At 41.8% G+C, this 14310-nt stretch overlaps 1 protein-coding gene across 2 annotated transcripts in view; it reads right to left on the bottom strand.

Moving 5' to 3' along the window:
• The window catches only part of NDST4 (N-deacetylase and N-sulfotransferase 4), a 124608-nt gene that overhangs the window by 46959 nt on the left and 63339 nt on the right, over positions 1 to 14310 (bottom strand). For both annotated transcript variants that reach the window (XR_015947781.1, XM_088660395.1), the window contains exons 5-6: positions 8557 to 8742; positions 6199 to 6327 (exon numbers count right to left, since the gene is read on the bottom strand). Coding sequence is in view for 1 of the 2 variants with exons in the window: in XM_088660395.1 (XP_088516521.1) it covers positions 6199 to 6327; positions 8557 to 8742 (315 nt within the window). In the remaining variant the exon portion in view is untranslated. The remainder of the gene's footprint in view (positions 1 to 6198; positions 6328 to 8556; positions 8743 to 14310) is intronic.

The raw sequence follows: 14310 nt of genomic DNA, 5'->3' as shown, positions 1-14310 counted from the left end.
TGCCTCCCGCAGTTTGGTCAAACTCATGTTCGTAGCTTCGAGAACACTGTCCAACCATCTTGTCCTCTGTCGTCCCCTTCTCCTAGTGCCCTCAATCTTTCCCAACATCAGGGTCTTTTCCAAGGATTCTTCTCTTCTCATGAGGTGGCCAAAGTATTGGAGCCTCAGCTTCACGATCTGTCCTTCCAGGGAGCACTCAGGGCTGATTTCCTTAAGAATGGATAGGTTTGATCTTCTAGCAGTCCATGGGACTCTCAAGAGTCTCCTCCAGCACCATAATTCAAAAGCATCAATTCTTCGACGATCAGCCTTCTTTATGGTCCAGCTCTCACTTCCATACATCACTACTGGGAAAACCATAGCTTTAACTATACGGACCTTTGTCGGCAAAGTGATGTCTCTGCTTTTTAAGATGCTGTCTAGGTTTGTCATTGCTTTTCTCCCAAGAAGCAGGCGTCTTTTAATTTCGTGACTGCTGTCACCATCTGCAGTGATCAAGGAGCCCAAGAAAGTAAAATCTCTCACTGCCTCCATTTCTTCCCCTTCTATTTGCCAGGAGGTGATGGGACCAGTGGCCATGATCTTGGTTTTTTTGATGTTGAGCTTCAGACCATATTTTGCGCTCTCCTCTTTCACCCTCATTAAAAGGTTCTTTAATTCCTCCTCGCTTTCTGCCATCAAGGTTGTGTCATCTGCATATCTGAGGTTGTTGATATTTCTTCCGGCAATCTTAATTCCGGCTTGGGATTCATCTAGTCCAGCCTTTCGCATGATGAATTCTGCATATAAGTTAAATAAGCAGGGAGACAATATACAACCTTGTCGTACTCCTTTCCCAATTTTGAACCAATCAGTTGTTCCATATCCAGTTCTAACTGTAGCTTCTTGTCCCACATAGAGATTTCTCAGGAGACAGATGAGGTGATCAGGCACTCCCATTTCTTTAAGAACTTGCCATAGTTTGCTGTGGTCGACACAGTCAAAGGCTTTTGCATAGTCAATGAAGCAGAAGTAGACGTTTTTCTGGAACTCTCTAGCTTTCTCCATAATCCAGCGCATGTTTGCTATTTGGTCTCTGGTTCCTCTGCCCTTTCGAAATCCAGCTTGCACTTCTGGGAGTTCTCGGTCCACATACTGCCTAAGCCTGCCTTGTAGAATTTTAAGCATAACCTTGCTAGCGTGTGAAATGAGCGCAATTGTGCGGTAGTTAGAGCATTCTTTGGCACTGCCCTTCTTTGGAATTGGGATGTAGACTGATCTTTTCCAATCCTCTGGCCATTGCTGAGTTTTCCAAACTTGCTGGCATATTGGGTGTAGCACCTTAACAGCATCATCTTTTAAAATTTTAAATAGTTCAGCTGGAATATCATCACTTCCACTGGCCTTGTTATTAGCAATGCTTTCTAAGGCCCATTTGACTTCACTCTCCAAGATGTCTGGCTCAAGGTCAGCAACCACACTACCTGGGGTGTATGAGACCTCCATATCTTTCTGGTATAATTCCTCTGTGTATTCTTGCCACCTCTTCTTGATGTCTTCTGCTTCTGTTAGGTCCTTACCACTTTTGTCCTTGATTATGGTAATCTTTGTACGAAATGTTCCTTTCATATCACCAATTTTCTTGAACAGATCTCTGGTTTTCCCCATTCTATTGTTTTCCTCTATTTCTTTGCATTGCTCATTTAAGAAGACCCTCTTGTCTCTCCTTGCTGTTTTTTGGAAATCTGCATTCAGTTTCCTGTATCTTTCCCTATCTCCCTTGCATTTTGCTTGCCTCCTCTCCTCCGCTATTTGTAAGGCCTCGTTGGACAGCCATTTTGCTTTCTTGCATTTCCTTTTCCTTGGGATGGTTTTCGTTGCTGCCTCCTGTATGATGTTACGAGCCTCCATCCATAGTTCTTCAGGCACTCTGTCCACCAAATCTAAATCCTTAAACCTGTTCCTCACTTCCACTGTGTATTCATAAGGGATTTGATTCAGATTGTATCTTATTCCTACTTTCTTCAGTTTTAGCTGGAATTTTGCTATAAGAAGCTGATGATCTGAGTTACAGTCAGCTCCAGGTCTTGTTTTTGCTGACTGTATAGAGCTTCTCCATCTTTGGCTGCAGAGAATATAATCAATCTGATTTCGATGCTGCCCATTTGGTGATATCCATGTGTAGAGTCGTCTCTTGTGTTGTTGGAAGAGAGTGTTTGTGATGACCAGCTTGTTCTCTTGACAGAACTCTATTAGCCTTTGCCCTGCTTCATTTTGAACTCCAAGGCCAAACTTGCCAGTTGTTCCTTTTATCTCTTGATTCCCTACTTTAGCATTCCAATCCCCTGTAATGAGAAGAACATCCTTCTTTGGTGTCATTTCTAGAAGTTGTTGTAGGTCTTCATAGAATTGGTCAATTTCACTTTCTTCAGCACCAGTAGTTGGTGCATAAACTTGGATTACTGTGATGTTAAAAGGTCTGCCTTGGATTCGTATCGAGATCATTCTGTCATTTTTGAGATTGCATCCCATTACAGCTTTTGCCACTCTTTTGTTGACTATGAGGGCCACTCCATTTCTGCTACAGGATTCTTGCCCACAGTAGTAGATATGATAGTCACCCGAACTGAATTCGCCCATTCCCTTCCATTTTAGTTCACTGATGCCCAGGATGTCGATATTTATTCTTGTCATCTCATTTTTGACCACATCCAGCTTACCTCCACTCATGGTTCTTACATTCCAGGTTCCTATGCAATATTTTTCTTTACAGCATCGGACTTTCCTTTCGCTTCCAGGCATATCCGCAACTGAGCGTCCTTTCGGCTTTGGCCCAGCCGCTTCATCAGCTCTGAATCTACTTGTACTTGTCCTCCGCTCTTCCTCAGTAGCATGTTGGACGCCTTCCGACCTGAGGGGCTCATCTTCCAGCGTCATAACTTTTATATGCCTGTTGTCTTTGTCCATGGAGTTTTCTTGGCAGGGATACTGGAGTGGCTTGCCAGTTCCTTCTCCAGGTGGATCACGTTTAGTCAAAACTCTCCACTATGACCTGTCCATCTTGGGTGGCCCTGCATGGCATAGCTCATAGCTTCTCTGAGTTATTCAAGCCCCTTCGCCACGACAAGGCATTGATCCATGAAGGGGAGAGGGCTGTCTACAACCACCCTAATAAAGCCCTCAAATTGTATACTGTAAGAGCTGTTGGAAGGTTGGTGGTGGTAATGTATTGCAATGTTCATTACTTAAAGAATTAATTAAAGGTTCATCTGCTTTAAGCCTCTTGTTCTGGATAATGCTGTGCCTTACCAGTTTGAAAGGGGCTCATCCAGAACACCCACCAAGGCAAACAAAAGTGTACAAGGGTTAGAAAATAAAAACTGAATAAAAAAGAAGTCATGGAGATCATATATTTTCAAAGTGCTGCATTACAAAGTTTGGAAAAATCCTGAAAAGGAGTGGCATTTTGCACATGGCAACATGTTGCCAAGGGCAGCTTTATTTTTAGTGAGATTTTGAAGGAATTTGTAAACAAACAAACAAGCTTGCAGCTATTCATATTAAGCTTGCTTGGTAAATCGTTGGTTGGACAATCAAGCAACCTTTTTACTCAAGTTAATTATCTCTTAATTGGCACTTATCTCAAGGCTGTTCTGAAGGGAGCCTTTATTAATTTATTGTGCTCCTTGTCAGAGAAGCTGTGTGAATAATATATTAATGTGAGGGTAGCTGCTGAGGGGGAAATCAGGGGGAATTATTGGCTCGGTGGTGCCTATAGCTCTTGCTGTTTTCTACCTATCATTGCTCAACCTACCTCTGAGCATAAGTAAAAGAGAGGATGAGAGGAATCAAAGCAGCCCTAAGTTGGCCAGGTTCATTTGCATGTGATTGGTCACCTTGCATCAGGTGACCTTCCCCTTCCCCTTGCGGAAATTCCTTTCAGAGTCTCCTTCAGGTAAGGGGTGGTGGTAGAGGAACAAATTCATCCCTGCTCATGGCAGGAACGCTATTCTCCTATATAATTTGATAACCTGAAACTAGACTGCAATATATTAGATTTGTTTATGTCAGTGTTTCCCAACCTTTTCCCAACTGCGGCCCCCTTTCGACCTTGTTTCCTTCCTGTGCCCCCCATGGGTGTAGCCGGGGGGGCAGCTGTCGCCCATAAGTAAAAATCAATACAAATCAATACATATTTGAGTTTCTGCCCCCCCCCTAACAAAAGCCTGCTCCGTAACAGAAATCCTGGTTATGCTCATGTACCCTCCCCCATCCTACCTGTAGGAAGGTAGCTATTTAAATATTTTGTTTGTAAATGTTTTTCTTTTGTTACTATATTTTTTTAATAAGTTATACAAAATACAACTGCATAAAATGATAGGAACAGAATGAAATATTGCTGAAGCAGGAAAACATAGAATCATGGAGCTGGAAAAAGACCCCAAGGGTCATCTTTCTAGTGCAACCCCCTGCAATGTAGAAAACTCATCTAAAGCATCCACGACAGATGGCCACCCAACCTCCTTAGAAGCCTCCCAGGAAGGAGAGTCCAGAACCTCCCGAGGGAGATCCACCTTCCACGTATTATTAAAAGTAAACAACACTTATTTGACAGGGAAATCTATAGATGCAGTCCAAAGGTTTCACAGGGAGTTCTGTATATATAGGAGAATTTTAAAAAGCAGGTGGTCCTCACTGACCTGGTGCAAAAAGATCTTGTCACCCAGAGGAGCCCTGGCTGCCTAGATAAAACACTATAGCCCCATACACCCTTACCTGGAAGTAAGGCCCACTGAACTCAGTGCAGCCTTCTTCTCAGTAGACACTTTGTTATTTACTAGATGCAAGTCAGCAGCACCAGGTGACCACCCCAGCATCTAGCATCCAGGTATCCATTGCCATCCCCTCCCCCACTGCACTTACCTGAACTGGGGGTTCTGGATCATGGGCTCTACTAGTCAAAATGGGAGCCTCAGTGATTGCCCTCTCCCGCCGGAAATGCGCTAGGCCCTGGTGGGCCAGCCCCTTACCTGCTTGTAATTGGCCAAGTGGTTAGCCAGCCAATCAGGATTTTTATTTTATTTTAAAAATTGATCTCCCCCCTTCACTTCTCACTTCCCTCTGTGAGCCCTTAGCCTCATATTGTGACCCTCCATTTACACAATTTTCACCTGTGCCCCCCTTGGAATATCCTGGGCTCCCCTGTTGGGAAGCACTGGTTTATGTTTTGCTTTGCTCCCCACAATGGAGGAATATACAGATTTATTCTGTTACTTTATGTGCAACATACTTCCATTATGTTGAGGTCTCTCCCCGTCTTTTAGTTCCTGTTAACCTTTCTGCTTGGGTGTATTTCCTACAATACAAAATTCTAAATACCTGGACTTTATTCACTCTAGGAAGAAAGAGTGGGCACTTCTGCAGGGCAGGAAAACACATACTCAGATTTGGATTTTTTTTATGGACATACTATCACTGGAAATGGAGACACAATGTAGCAGAATATATTGTAATGGTTAATGCTGTGTTAATGGGAGGAGTTTAAGTGAAATAAAGCTAAGGCTGCAATCCTATGCATACATACCGGGAAGTCAATCCTAGTGAATTCAATACTTCTAAGTAGATATACCCTAAGAGATGGAGGTAAAAATCGTGAATTCCTTGGTTTGAATGCCCTGCTGTGAACTCACTAGAGGATATTAGGGAAGCCAGACTTAGCTCAGTTCTTCCACCCAACCTTGTATCTGTAAAAAGGGGGGTCATAATACTGAAATGGAATCAGATCATTACAACAAAATGTTGTATGTGGAGCATTTTGTATAAGTGGCATTTAAATACTACGATATCATAATCATAATCATATATTGAGATCTTTTATATATAGCACCGCTGCTCCGGTTCGCCAGAAGCGGCTTAGTCATGCTGGCCACATGACCCGGAAGCTGTATACCGGCTCCCTCGGCCAGTAAAGCGAGATGAGCGCCGCAACCCCAGAGTCGTCCCCGACTGGACCTAATGGTCAGGGGTCCCTTTACCTTTATATATAGCACCATTCAAAAATATAATATGACACAGTGAATGTACTGGAGGCAGCTGCCCCATACAATGAAGCTCATATTTGTCTCAGGGCAAACCGATTTTATTTGTGCTTTGGAATGAAAACCACCACTACCACCTCAGTTATACTATAATTGTATAACAACAAAAGGAAGTACATACGGGGTTGAGAAGGATGGTAAGAAACAGTTCACCTCCTCGTATACTTTTGTCTAGTTCTTGAGGGCCTCCAGGATATTCTTTGTAGAAAATTGTGTGGGTGAAAAGTCCACACGTCTGTCGAGGGAGCACCTGAAAATAAAGAAATAAAAGATCTATAAGTGTGTGTGTGTGTTTCCTCCATGTCTTAGATCCCCTGATAATTGAAGGTCTGCTATTATATCATAGATTTATTTTTTCTGACCTAAGAAAAGGCCAGATCCACCTGAGGGGAGGGAGCTACTAATTGGCTAAAAAACTCTCCCTAATTAATTAGCTACAATCCTGGGCCTAATCCTTAAGCACGAAATTTCACAGGATCTAATATTTATTTGACTAAATCAGTTAGTTTAATAGATGTACCTGTAAAAGCTTTTGATCAACTAAAATGGTGCCAGGGACTAAACAGACTACCGTATCATTTTTCATGTTGATTATTTTTACTGTAAATACTTATATAAACTGCAGCTACTGAGCACAGTCTTAGAAGGTATCTTCCACTTTGTCTCTTGTGCAGGTAGAAACACCTATTCTAATATGGAACCTGCTACAACACATATATGTATATTAAACAAGCAAAGAGCAAACCCTATAACTCTCTTTGTTACTTACAGAAGGGGCAAATGTAGTGAGTAGTTGTGACTTGCAACCCCTTTCACCATGCTTCTTCCCTTCATACAACTAACACATGTGTGGAAAGAAGGCTTTGAGGGTTGTTGTTTTTCTTAACCATCAAGTGGCATATAAATATTATGAAACAAACAAACAAGTAAGTAAGTAAGTAGAGCCCAGCTGGATTAGACCAATGGTCCATTTAGTCCATTCTATATTCCTACATTGTCAAGTCAGATGCCTATGGAAATGAAGGCAATAACTCTCTTCCATTGTTGGTCCTAAGCAGCTAGGATTCAGTGGCATATTGCTTCTGATCTTGGTGTCTCCATATAGCTAACATGGTTAGTAACCTTTCAAAACCAGCTAAACTAGTGATCACTGCCACATATTGCCATCATCCCCTTGTTGATATTCAGAGTACGTATATTACAGCATGGCATGAATCACCCTGGTCTCTAGTAATACATGGTGTTAGTGAGACCATAGAGTACGTAGATGCCCTGAGCATCCTCATAAGTAGCTATTTGCATTTCCATCTTCCAATGAATGTAGTTTGTTTTCAACACAAATAAACCTCTGGTCATAACTGCTTCTGCAAACAGCACAGATAGTGTAGATATAACTGGCTTTTTCATAAAAAGGTAATCCTCTTTACTTCTGCAGAAAGGTTTGAAACCACCTCTTTAAGTCAAAACTTTCAACCACAGAAGCATTCTGGGAACCGCAATAGTGTGTTTGTCTCTGTGGCTCCAACTTTCTCCATTTCAGAAACCAATAAAGGGCTCAAAACACATGTTAGTAATCATGTTACCTGTATCATAGTGAGATCCAGAAGAAATAAACTACCCTTAATTAAACATATTGAGCCATATTTCCTACTGGTATAGTACTGATGGCATCTAATAAGTGTTTCTGATTTCCATCTGCCTAAAATTTTCTTGACGTTTCATTTGGAGAGAATGTTAATCTGGTTCCCCCCCCTTCTCTCTTTCTCCAATCTGTTCGTCTTGCTAGTTTGGTTAGTACAGCTGCCAGTTAGCCAGAGTTAATCTAGGTAAACATGACCTCGGACCAACAGCTTAGACCTCATGCCATGACATTCAGTGGAAAATAAAAACAGCTGTCCTTTCTGTACCTTGGCTGGGAATTGCTTCACTTTTATGCAATGGTGACTGTTGCTTGAACCCTGTCACAGCACACTGGCAGGAGAAATATGCAGCCCATCTGAGATTGTTGACAACATGGATAAAGTATGTTGTTATCCTATACAGAAGGGCAGCCAGAGGAATTGCTCTAAGGTATAATCATGCTCCCTGTCTAAAGGCTCACTTTCTTTCCAAAGTATCATCCAGAGCCATTTAAAATCTTATGCAAAATAAATCAGTAATTTTGCCTATAGTCAAACCTCTATAAAGTGATTCATGCAAACTGAAGGATTATTATTTTTTTGCACTTATTAATTAAAGAAATTTTTAGGTTGGATATTCTTTTCAAGTGCCCTCCCAGTTTCTAGTGAAAGCACAGAAGGAAAGTGAACCACCAGCCGGGATTGCAAAATGTACAGTTCAAGTGTGGCAGTTTCTTAAAGTTCTCTGTCACTGACGGTTTTTAAAGAGCACTTTTAAAACTCCAAGCAATGTGAATAATAGCGTTGCTTTAGCCATTTTTGCCACGATACGATTATGAAGTAATGGAAATGCAATGTACCATGATGCCATTGTGGATGAAGCCCCGCCTGTACCGTGCAGGTTTCAGATGAGGGTACTCTTCAGTGCTGGTGACTTTAATACCCCAGACTTTCTTCCAGGCTTCATAAAGCTGAATATGAACAGGGTAGACGCCAGAATGGTGTGGAGCCACTGCATAGCCCATGTCAGTTGGAATACCATGTTCCTGGGGGGGGGGGGAGAAAAACAAAGAACACTACTCCATGTAGGACAGCACTATAAAATATCAACCTGTTTATCATTAGATGAAGCAGTGGTCAATGATGTGTAAGGACCACTTTGGAGAGAAATATCACCTGTCTCTTACCCTACTTATTCTTGTCTATCATTTTCCAATGATTTGCCTAGGGCTTGCCAATCAGAAGGTTGGCGGTTCAAATCCCCGCGATGGGGTGAGCTCCTGTTGCTCGGTCCCAGCTCCTGCCAACTGAGCAGTTCGAAAGCACATCAAAGTGCAAGTAGATAAATAGGTACCGCTCCAGAGAGAAGGTAAACTGTGTTTCCATGTGCTGCTCTGGTTCGCCAGAAGCGGCTTTGTCATGCTGGCCACATGAACTGGAAGCTGTACGCCGGCTCTCTCGGCCAATAATGCGAGATGAGCACCGCAACCCCAGAGTCGGTCACGACTGGACCTAATGGTCAGGGGTCCCTTTACCTTTTATGTTTTCCACATATAAGGAAGGTTCTAAAGCAGGAGGACTGAGCAGAGGCAGAAGGGTCAACCAGGGGGTCCACAACTGCTTGACAGACTTTCTTGTAAGCCCCTCTAGCCAGGAAGCAGCACCACATCAAATGATTCACCAATGGTGCCTTGCAAGCCACTCTCCAGTTTTGCTAGTACAATATCTACAGCTTGCCCCCACACCCAGAAAAAAGACTCAGGTGGTAAAGAAGGCTATATTTATTGAAAAAATAACTTTTTATCATAATCCAATGAAAAATAATAAAATAAAATAAAAAACAGCCAAATTACAATCCAAATGATTAATTATTAATTTTTCAGGCTTCCCATACTCTGGACCTCTGAAGGTATATCTCCAATATTTTCATTTCTGCCTTCTTCTTCTTGTTCTCATATTTTCCACATTCCGATCTTAACGCTTTAAAGTTCTCCATCCCTGGCTGTGCGATTCTCAATCATGTCAGAGATCATATAGCCTTTCATCCACTGGGTACAGTTTTATTTGTGTGTTTGTGTGTGTGTGTATATTTGATGGATTTGTTTGTGTGTATGATTTGATGGATTTGTTAATTGGATGTTTTTATTGGAAAACTAATAAAAATTATTTATAAAAAGAAAAGAAAAGAAAAATAACTTTTTAGAGGATCTCCTGATTAGCTAACCAACTAAGTGAGGGCAGGGGAAATCAATGATGGCATGAGAGAGAAGCCTTCTTCACCCTTCTGGGCATGAAAGCCAGCAGGTTATTTGCTCCCTGCCAAGGACTGGGAGAAAAGTCTCTCTTTTCTAAGACAGTTTTGGGTAATTGAAGCCCAACATGCACACCTGGTGCATCATTATTTAAGGGTAAAAATATGACTGAAAATTGCTATAAGAGCATGTTAAATGTATGGTATCGAAGTGACCTATGCAACCTTAAATCTCACAATGCAAATTGTTCTGAAAACCCCGGGGAAGAATTTGGTGTAGCTTGAAAGCTTGGTCTCCTGCTCCTTTCAAGAACTAGCTCAATGTGCTGTAGAGGATTTTTCTTCTATGACTTTCCCCGTCCTTCACCTTTTCTTGATCCTTATCCTGGGCTCCTGCTCTTGAGCTCACAACTTCACTGCTGACTCACTTCCCCTTGTTAAAAATATTTTTTTAACCCCCAGGGTTCTGATGTGAAAAAGGTCCAGCCTCCTAGGCATAGCCTTAGGGAATAGCTTCATCAGCACCTACTGGGGGTTTGATAACCTGCGCCTTGTTTCGGGGCTTGCCCCGAGGCAGCAAGATTGTCATGTCTAATTTAAGGCAAGCTATTTTGCCAGAGGCAGATGCATCATGTCTGATTCCAACTTGCTTCTTTAGAATTCATTTATCAAATTGCATCTGCATGGGACTTAAGGCTTAGGTAACTGCCTTGCCCAACTGAACACCCCACGCTATAATTGGCATCCAGTTGACTTTAGTGTTCTAGGATTACTGTTCTGTATTTAGAAAACAACAACGTGTATAACCATATCCTATGATCAAATAATTGTTGCACCCTGTTATTTGGCCAAGCAGACAACATGATTTACTGGACTGTTCCTTTCTTCAATTGAAATGCCAATAAAAATGCATATGACAAAAAAATCAGTAGGGCCCTTGTCAAGCAGCAAAGGTGTTAATTATTATCACCCTTGGAAATGTCAACTAAAGTAGCTGTTAGGTTTTTTCAGTGTTAAGACACACTGGAGGAAATTTACAAGGGTAGGGAAATGTTCCCCAAAACTGACTGAACAAACAAAACAGCTCTATGTCTGTATTAGATTGATAAGTAAGAGGGATAAAAATCAAAGAAAGTGGACAGAAGCTAACATATGATTGAAAGGAAATTTAATATCCTTCTCTTCTTAGTTGCTGGAGATGAAATTCAATATGTAATAAATCAGTGGCCTTTTTTCTGAAAAAACAAAAACAAGGCTATATTCCATACTGAAAATGTAAAGTGAACAAGGGATCTTTGACGCTTGATCACTATAAAATATTGGAATGTTTACATAAGGTTGAGTGATCCATTCAAGCACCAGTAAATTCTGATACTGTGCATTTCATTGCTTCTGTCAAAATGCCAAAATTAGTCACCTCCTGTTTTCACAAGTTCTAGAAGTGCAATATGTGCCCTTGGAAAGTGAATTATTTACTCTTAACACTTCCGACTTTAGACTTGGCATCTGTAGAAAATGTAAAGGGATTCCCTGTTACATGCGGATATTCTTACTAAAAGTAAAATGGTACTGGTTGCTTCACTTCAGTACTCTTTGCACTTCAGTATATTAGTTTGAATGCTTAAATGAGCACCTTTCAAACTCACAGTTCTGCTAGGCACATTCCTTGCATCAAAGGCTTTACCAAATGCTTTCTGAATGAAGATGATGACAGAGACCAATGGAGGAGTTGGGATAGCTCAGTTGGTAGATCATAAGACTCTTACGCTCAGGGTAAGGCAAAAGATTCCACTGAAGGAAGGTGGACTCTACAATTCTGTGATTCATGTAACTTCTTAGTAATGTATAGAGATGTTACTTTCTATGGAGCAAGGCCAAATCAGAGACAATGGTAAATATAATAATAAGTTACAGGTAAAGCACCCCTGGACAGTTAAGTCCAGTCAAAGGGACTATGGGGTGTGGCGCTCATCTCTCTTTCAGGTCAAGGGAGATGGCGTTTGTCCACAGACAGCTTTCTGGGTCATGTGGTCAGCATGACTAAACTGCTTCTGGTGCAATGGAACACCATGATGGAAGCCAGAGCACATGGAAACACAATTTGCCTTCCCTTTGCAGTGATACTTATTTATCTACTTTCACTAGTGTGCTTTTGAACTGCTAGGTTGGCAGAAGCTGGGACAGAGCAATGGGAGCTCACACCATCGTGCAGATTCGAATCACTGACCTTTCAATCAGCAAGTCCAAGAGACTCAGTGGTTTAGACCACAGCACCACCCGTTCCTGTTAAAGTACTATAAGAATAGTAATATGTGTGTTGACTTACTGGCAACTAAATTTGTTGGGTGTGATTTAGAACAATGACAACAACACCCCAGACACATTAAAGTCATTCACATATTTGGTATCATGTCTAGTTTGGAGGATCTGTAACCAGGAGAAAGTGCATCCAGAAAGAAGCCTTGGACAGCTTGAGCTTCAGCCCCTACTTGGGGGAAATTGAACACTGAACACTAGCTGTAAAATTATAAAAAGAACCTGCTTCTTGAACAGAAGTGTTCTGGACAGATCATAATAAAAACCCAATTGGATTTTACTGCCTGCATACTTGCCTCACGAAAAAAAAGGGACTTAAAAGGTAAAGGTAAAGGACCCCTGACAGTTAAGTCCAGTTGTGAACGACTCTGAGGTTGTGGCACTCATCTCACTTTACAGGCCGAGGGAGCCGACGTTTGTCCGCAGACAGTTTTTCCGGGTCATGTGGCCAGCATGACAAAGCCGCTTATGGTGAAACCAGAGCAGCGCGCGGAAACACTGTTTACCTTTCCACTGGAGTAGTACCTATTTATCTATTTGCACTTTGACGTGCTTTTGAACTGCTAGGTTGGCAGGAGCTGGGACCGAGCAATGGGAGCTCACCCCAGCGCGGGCATCTGAACCGCCGATCTTCCGATCGGCAAGCCCTAGGCTCAGTGGTTTAGACCACAGTGCCACCCGCATCCCAGGGACTTAAAAACCCCCCACAAAAAACCTACAGCTGTAATGTCTGGGAGTGGCCTGAATTGAAATACCTCAGAGAGGGAGCTGCCCCCAAAGCCCCATGTATTTATGGCCCTGAAACAGACATCTGTCTGTTTTAACATAGCAGACCCAATGTTTCTAAGAGTCTGAGAAAGAAAACCGCTTTGTCCTCTGTTGGCATAGCAAGGCTAGATGAAGAAGCGATCCCTGCTGAATTGCTTTCAGTTTTGTCAAAAGCAGAGAGGTGATATGTTGGCTCTCAGCATTTTCTAAGCTGTCACCTTGCTGAATTAAAAGATTTGCATAAGCTCTTATCTACTTTTAGCACTGGAATGCTTTTTTTTTTTCTAGTATTGTTCAGGCAGGCTGAGACTTCCCCTAGGAGATTATATATTTTTTTACTGTGTCAGCTTAATGCATTATTTTATTTTTGTAAAGTTTCCATTTTTTTCTTCATTTTGGTGAATGTATCAACAACCCTTCCAGTTTTCAGCATTTCAAAGTATTACATGTTTATCCTGCTGCGTGCAATTGTGGACTACAGCTTTAATGATTGTGTGGCTTGTGAATATTCTGGCCACAATCCACTGAAATCAATGAGGATGAGGTAGGGAGCTGTGATAGATATTCATGGAGGTGGGTTGTATTATGCCCGGCTGCCAGAAAGAGCTTAAGGTGCATTTTGGAAAGGGAGCCAAGAACCACAATGAGAGCATGTGGTAAGGCTCGTGTTATCTAAGGGTAGACGTGAGATTTGGGTCCTTATTGGGCTTTAAATTTTTATTTTATTTTTCAAAATGTGTGTGTGAAAATCTTGAAGGTCCTCTGAGCCTCCTGATATATCCCTCTTGTGGATAGCAATGTCTAAGTTTACTATTAGCATATAGGATGTATTGCTTCTCACTGCAGCTGGATCAAATTTAGCAGTAGGCTAGTGCTAAAAAGGGATGTACAGCAAAACTACAGCCTTTCCTTTGCGTGGCATGCCCGGTTTTCCAATGCTAAGGTAAGGAGACTGAGAACTATGCTGATGTGAAAAATGCTATTAAAATGTTTATGTGTATGTAATACCAGCATGTTGTCTCAAAAAGGGACCTGCAAATCCAGGTAGAGTTGCATGAATATATTTCGATTGATGGAGACTGTTCTTTTCCATCCATTATTGCATTCTAACACTCGCCTCCCTTCTGGTTTTGACGGTATATCCCTTAGGGGCTGAGGTTATTGAGAAGGCAACACTTGGCAGAAAAGAGAGGTTGTAACTAAGGCCAAAAAAAGCTTCTGACAGTGATGTAAGTGTAAATATTATTTTGCTTCTATGCTGAATTTTATCACCCACCCA

The sequence above is a fragment of the Zootoca vivipara genome, chromosome Z1, assembly GCF_965207765.1.
Source record: "Zootoca vivipara chromosome Z1, rZooViv2.hap1.1, whole genome shotgun sequence".
NCBI classification, from domain to species: domain Eukaryota; kingdom Metazoa; phylum Chordata; class Lepidosauria; order Squamata; family Lacertidae; genus Zootoca; species Zootoca vivipara.
The sequence above is the reverse complement of the archived record's forward strand: the minus strand, read 5'-3'. Positions and strand labels throughout refer to the sequence as shown.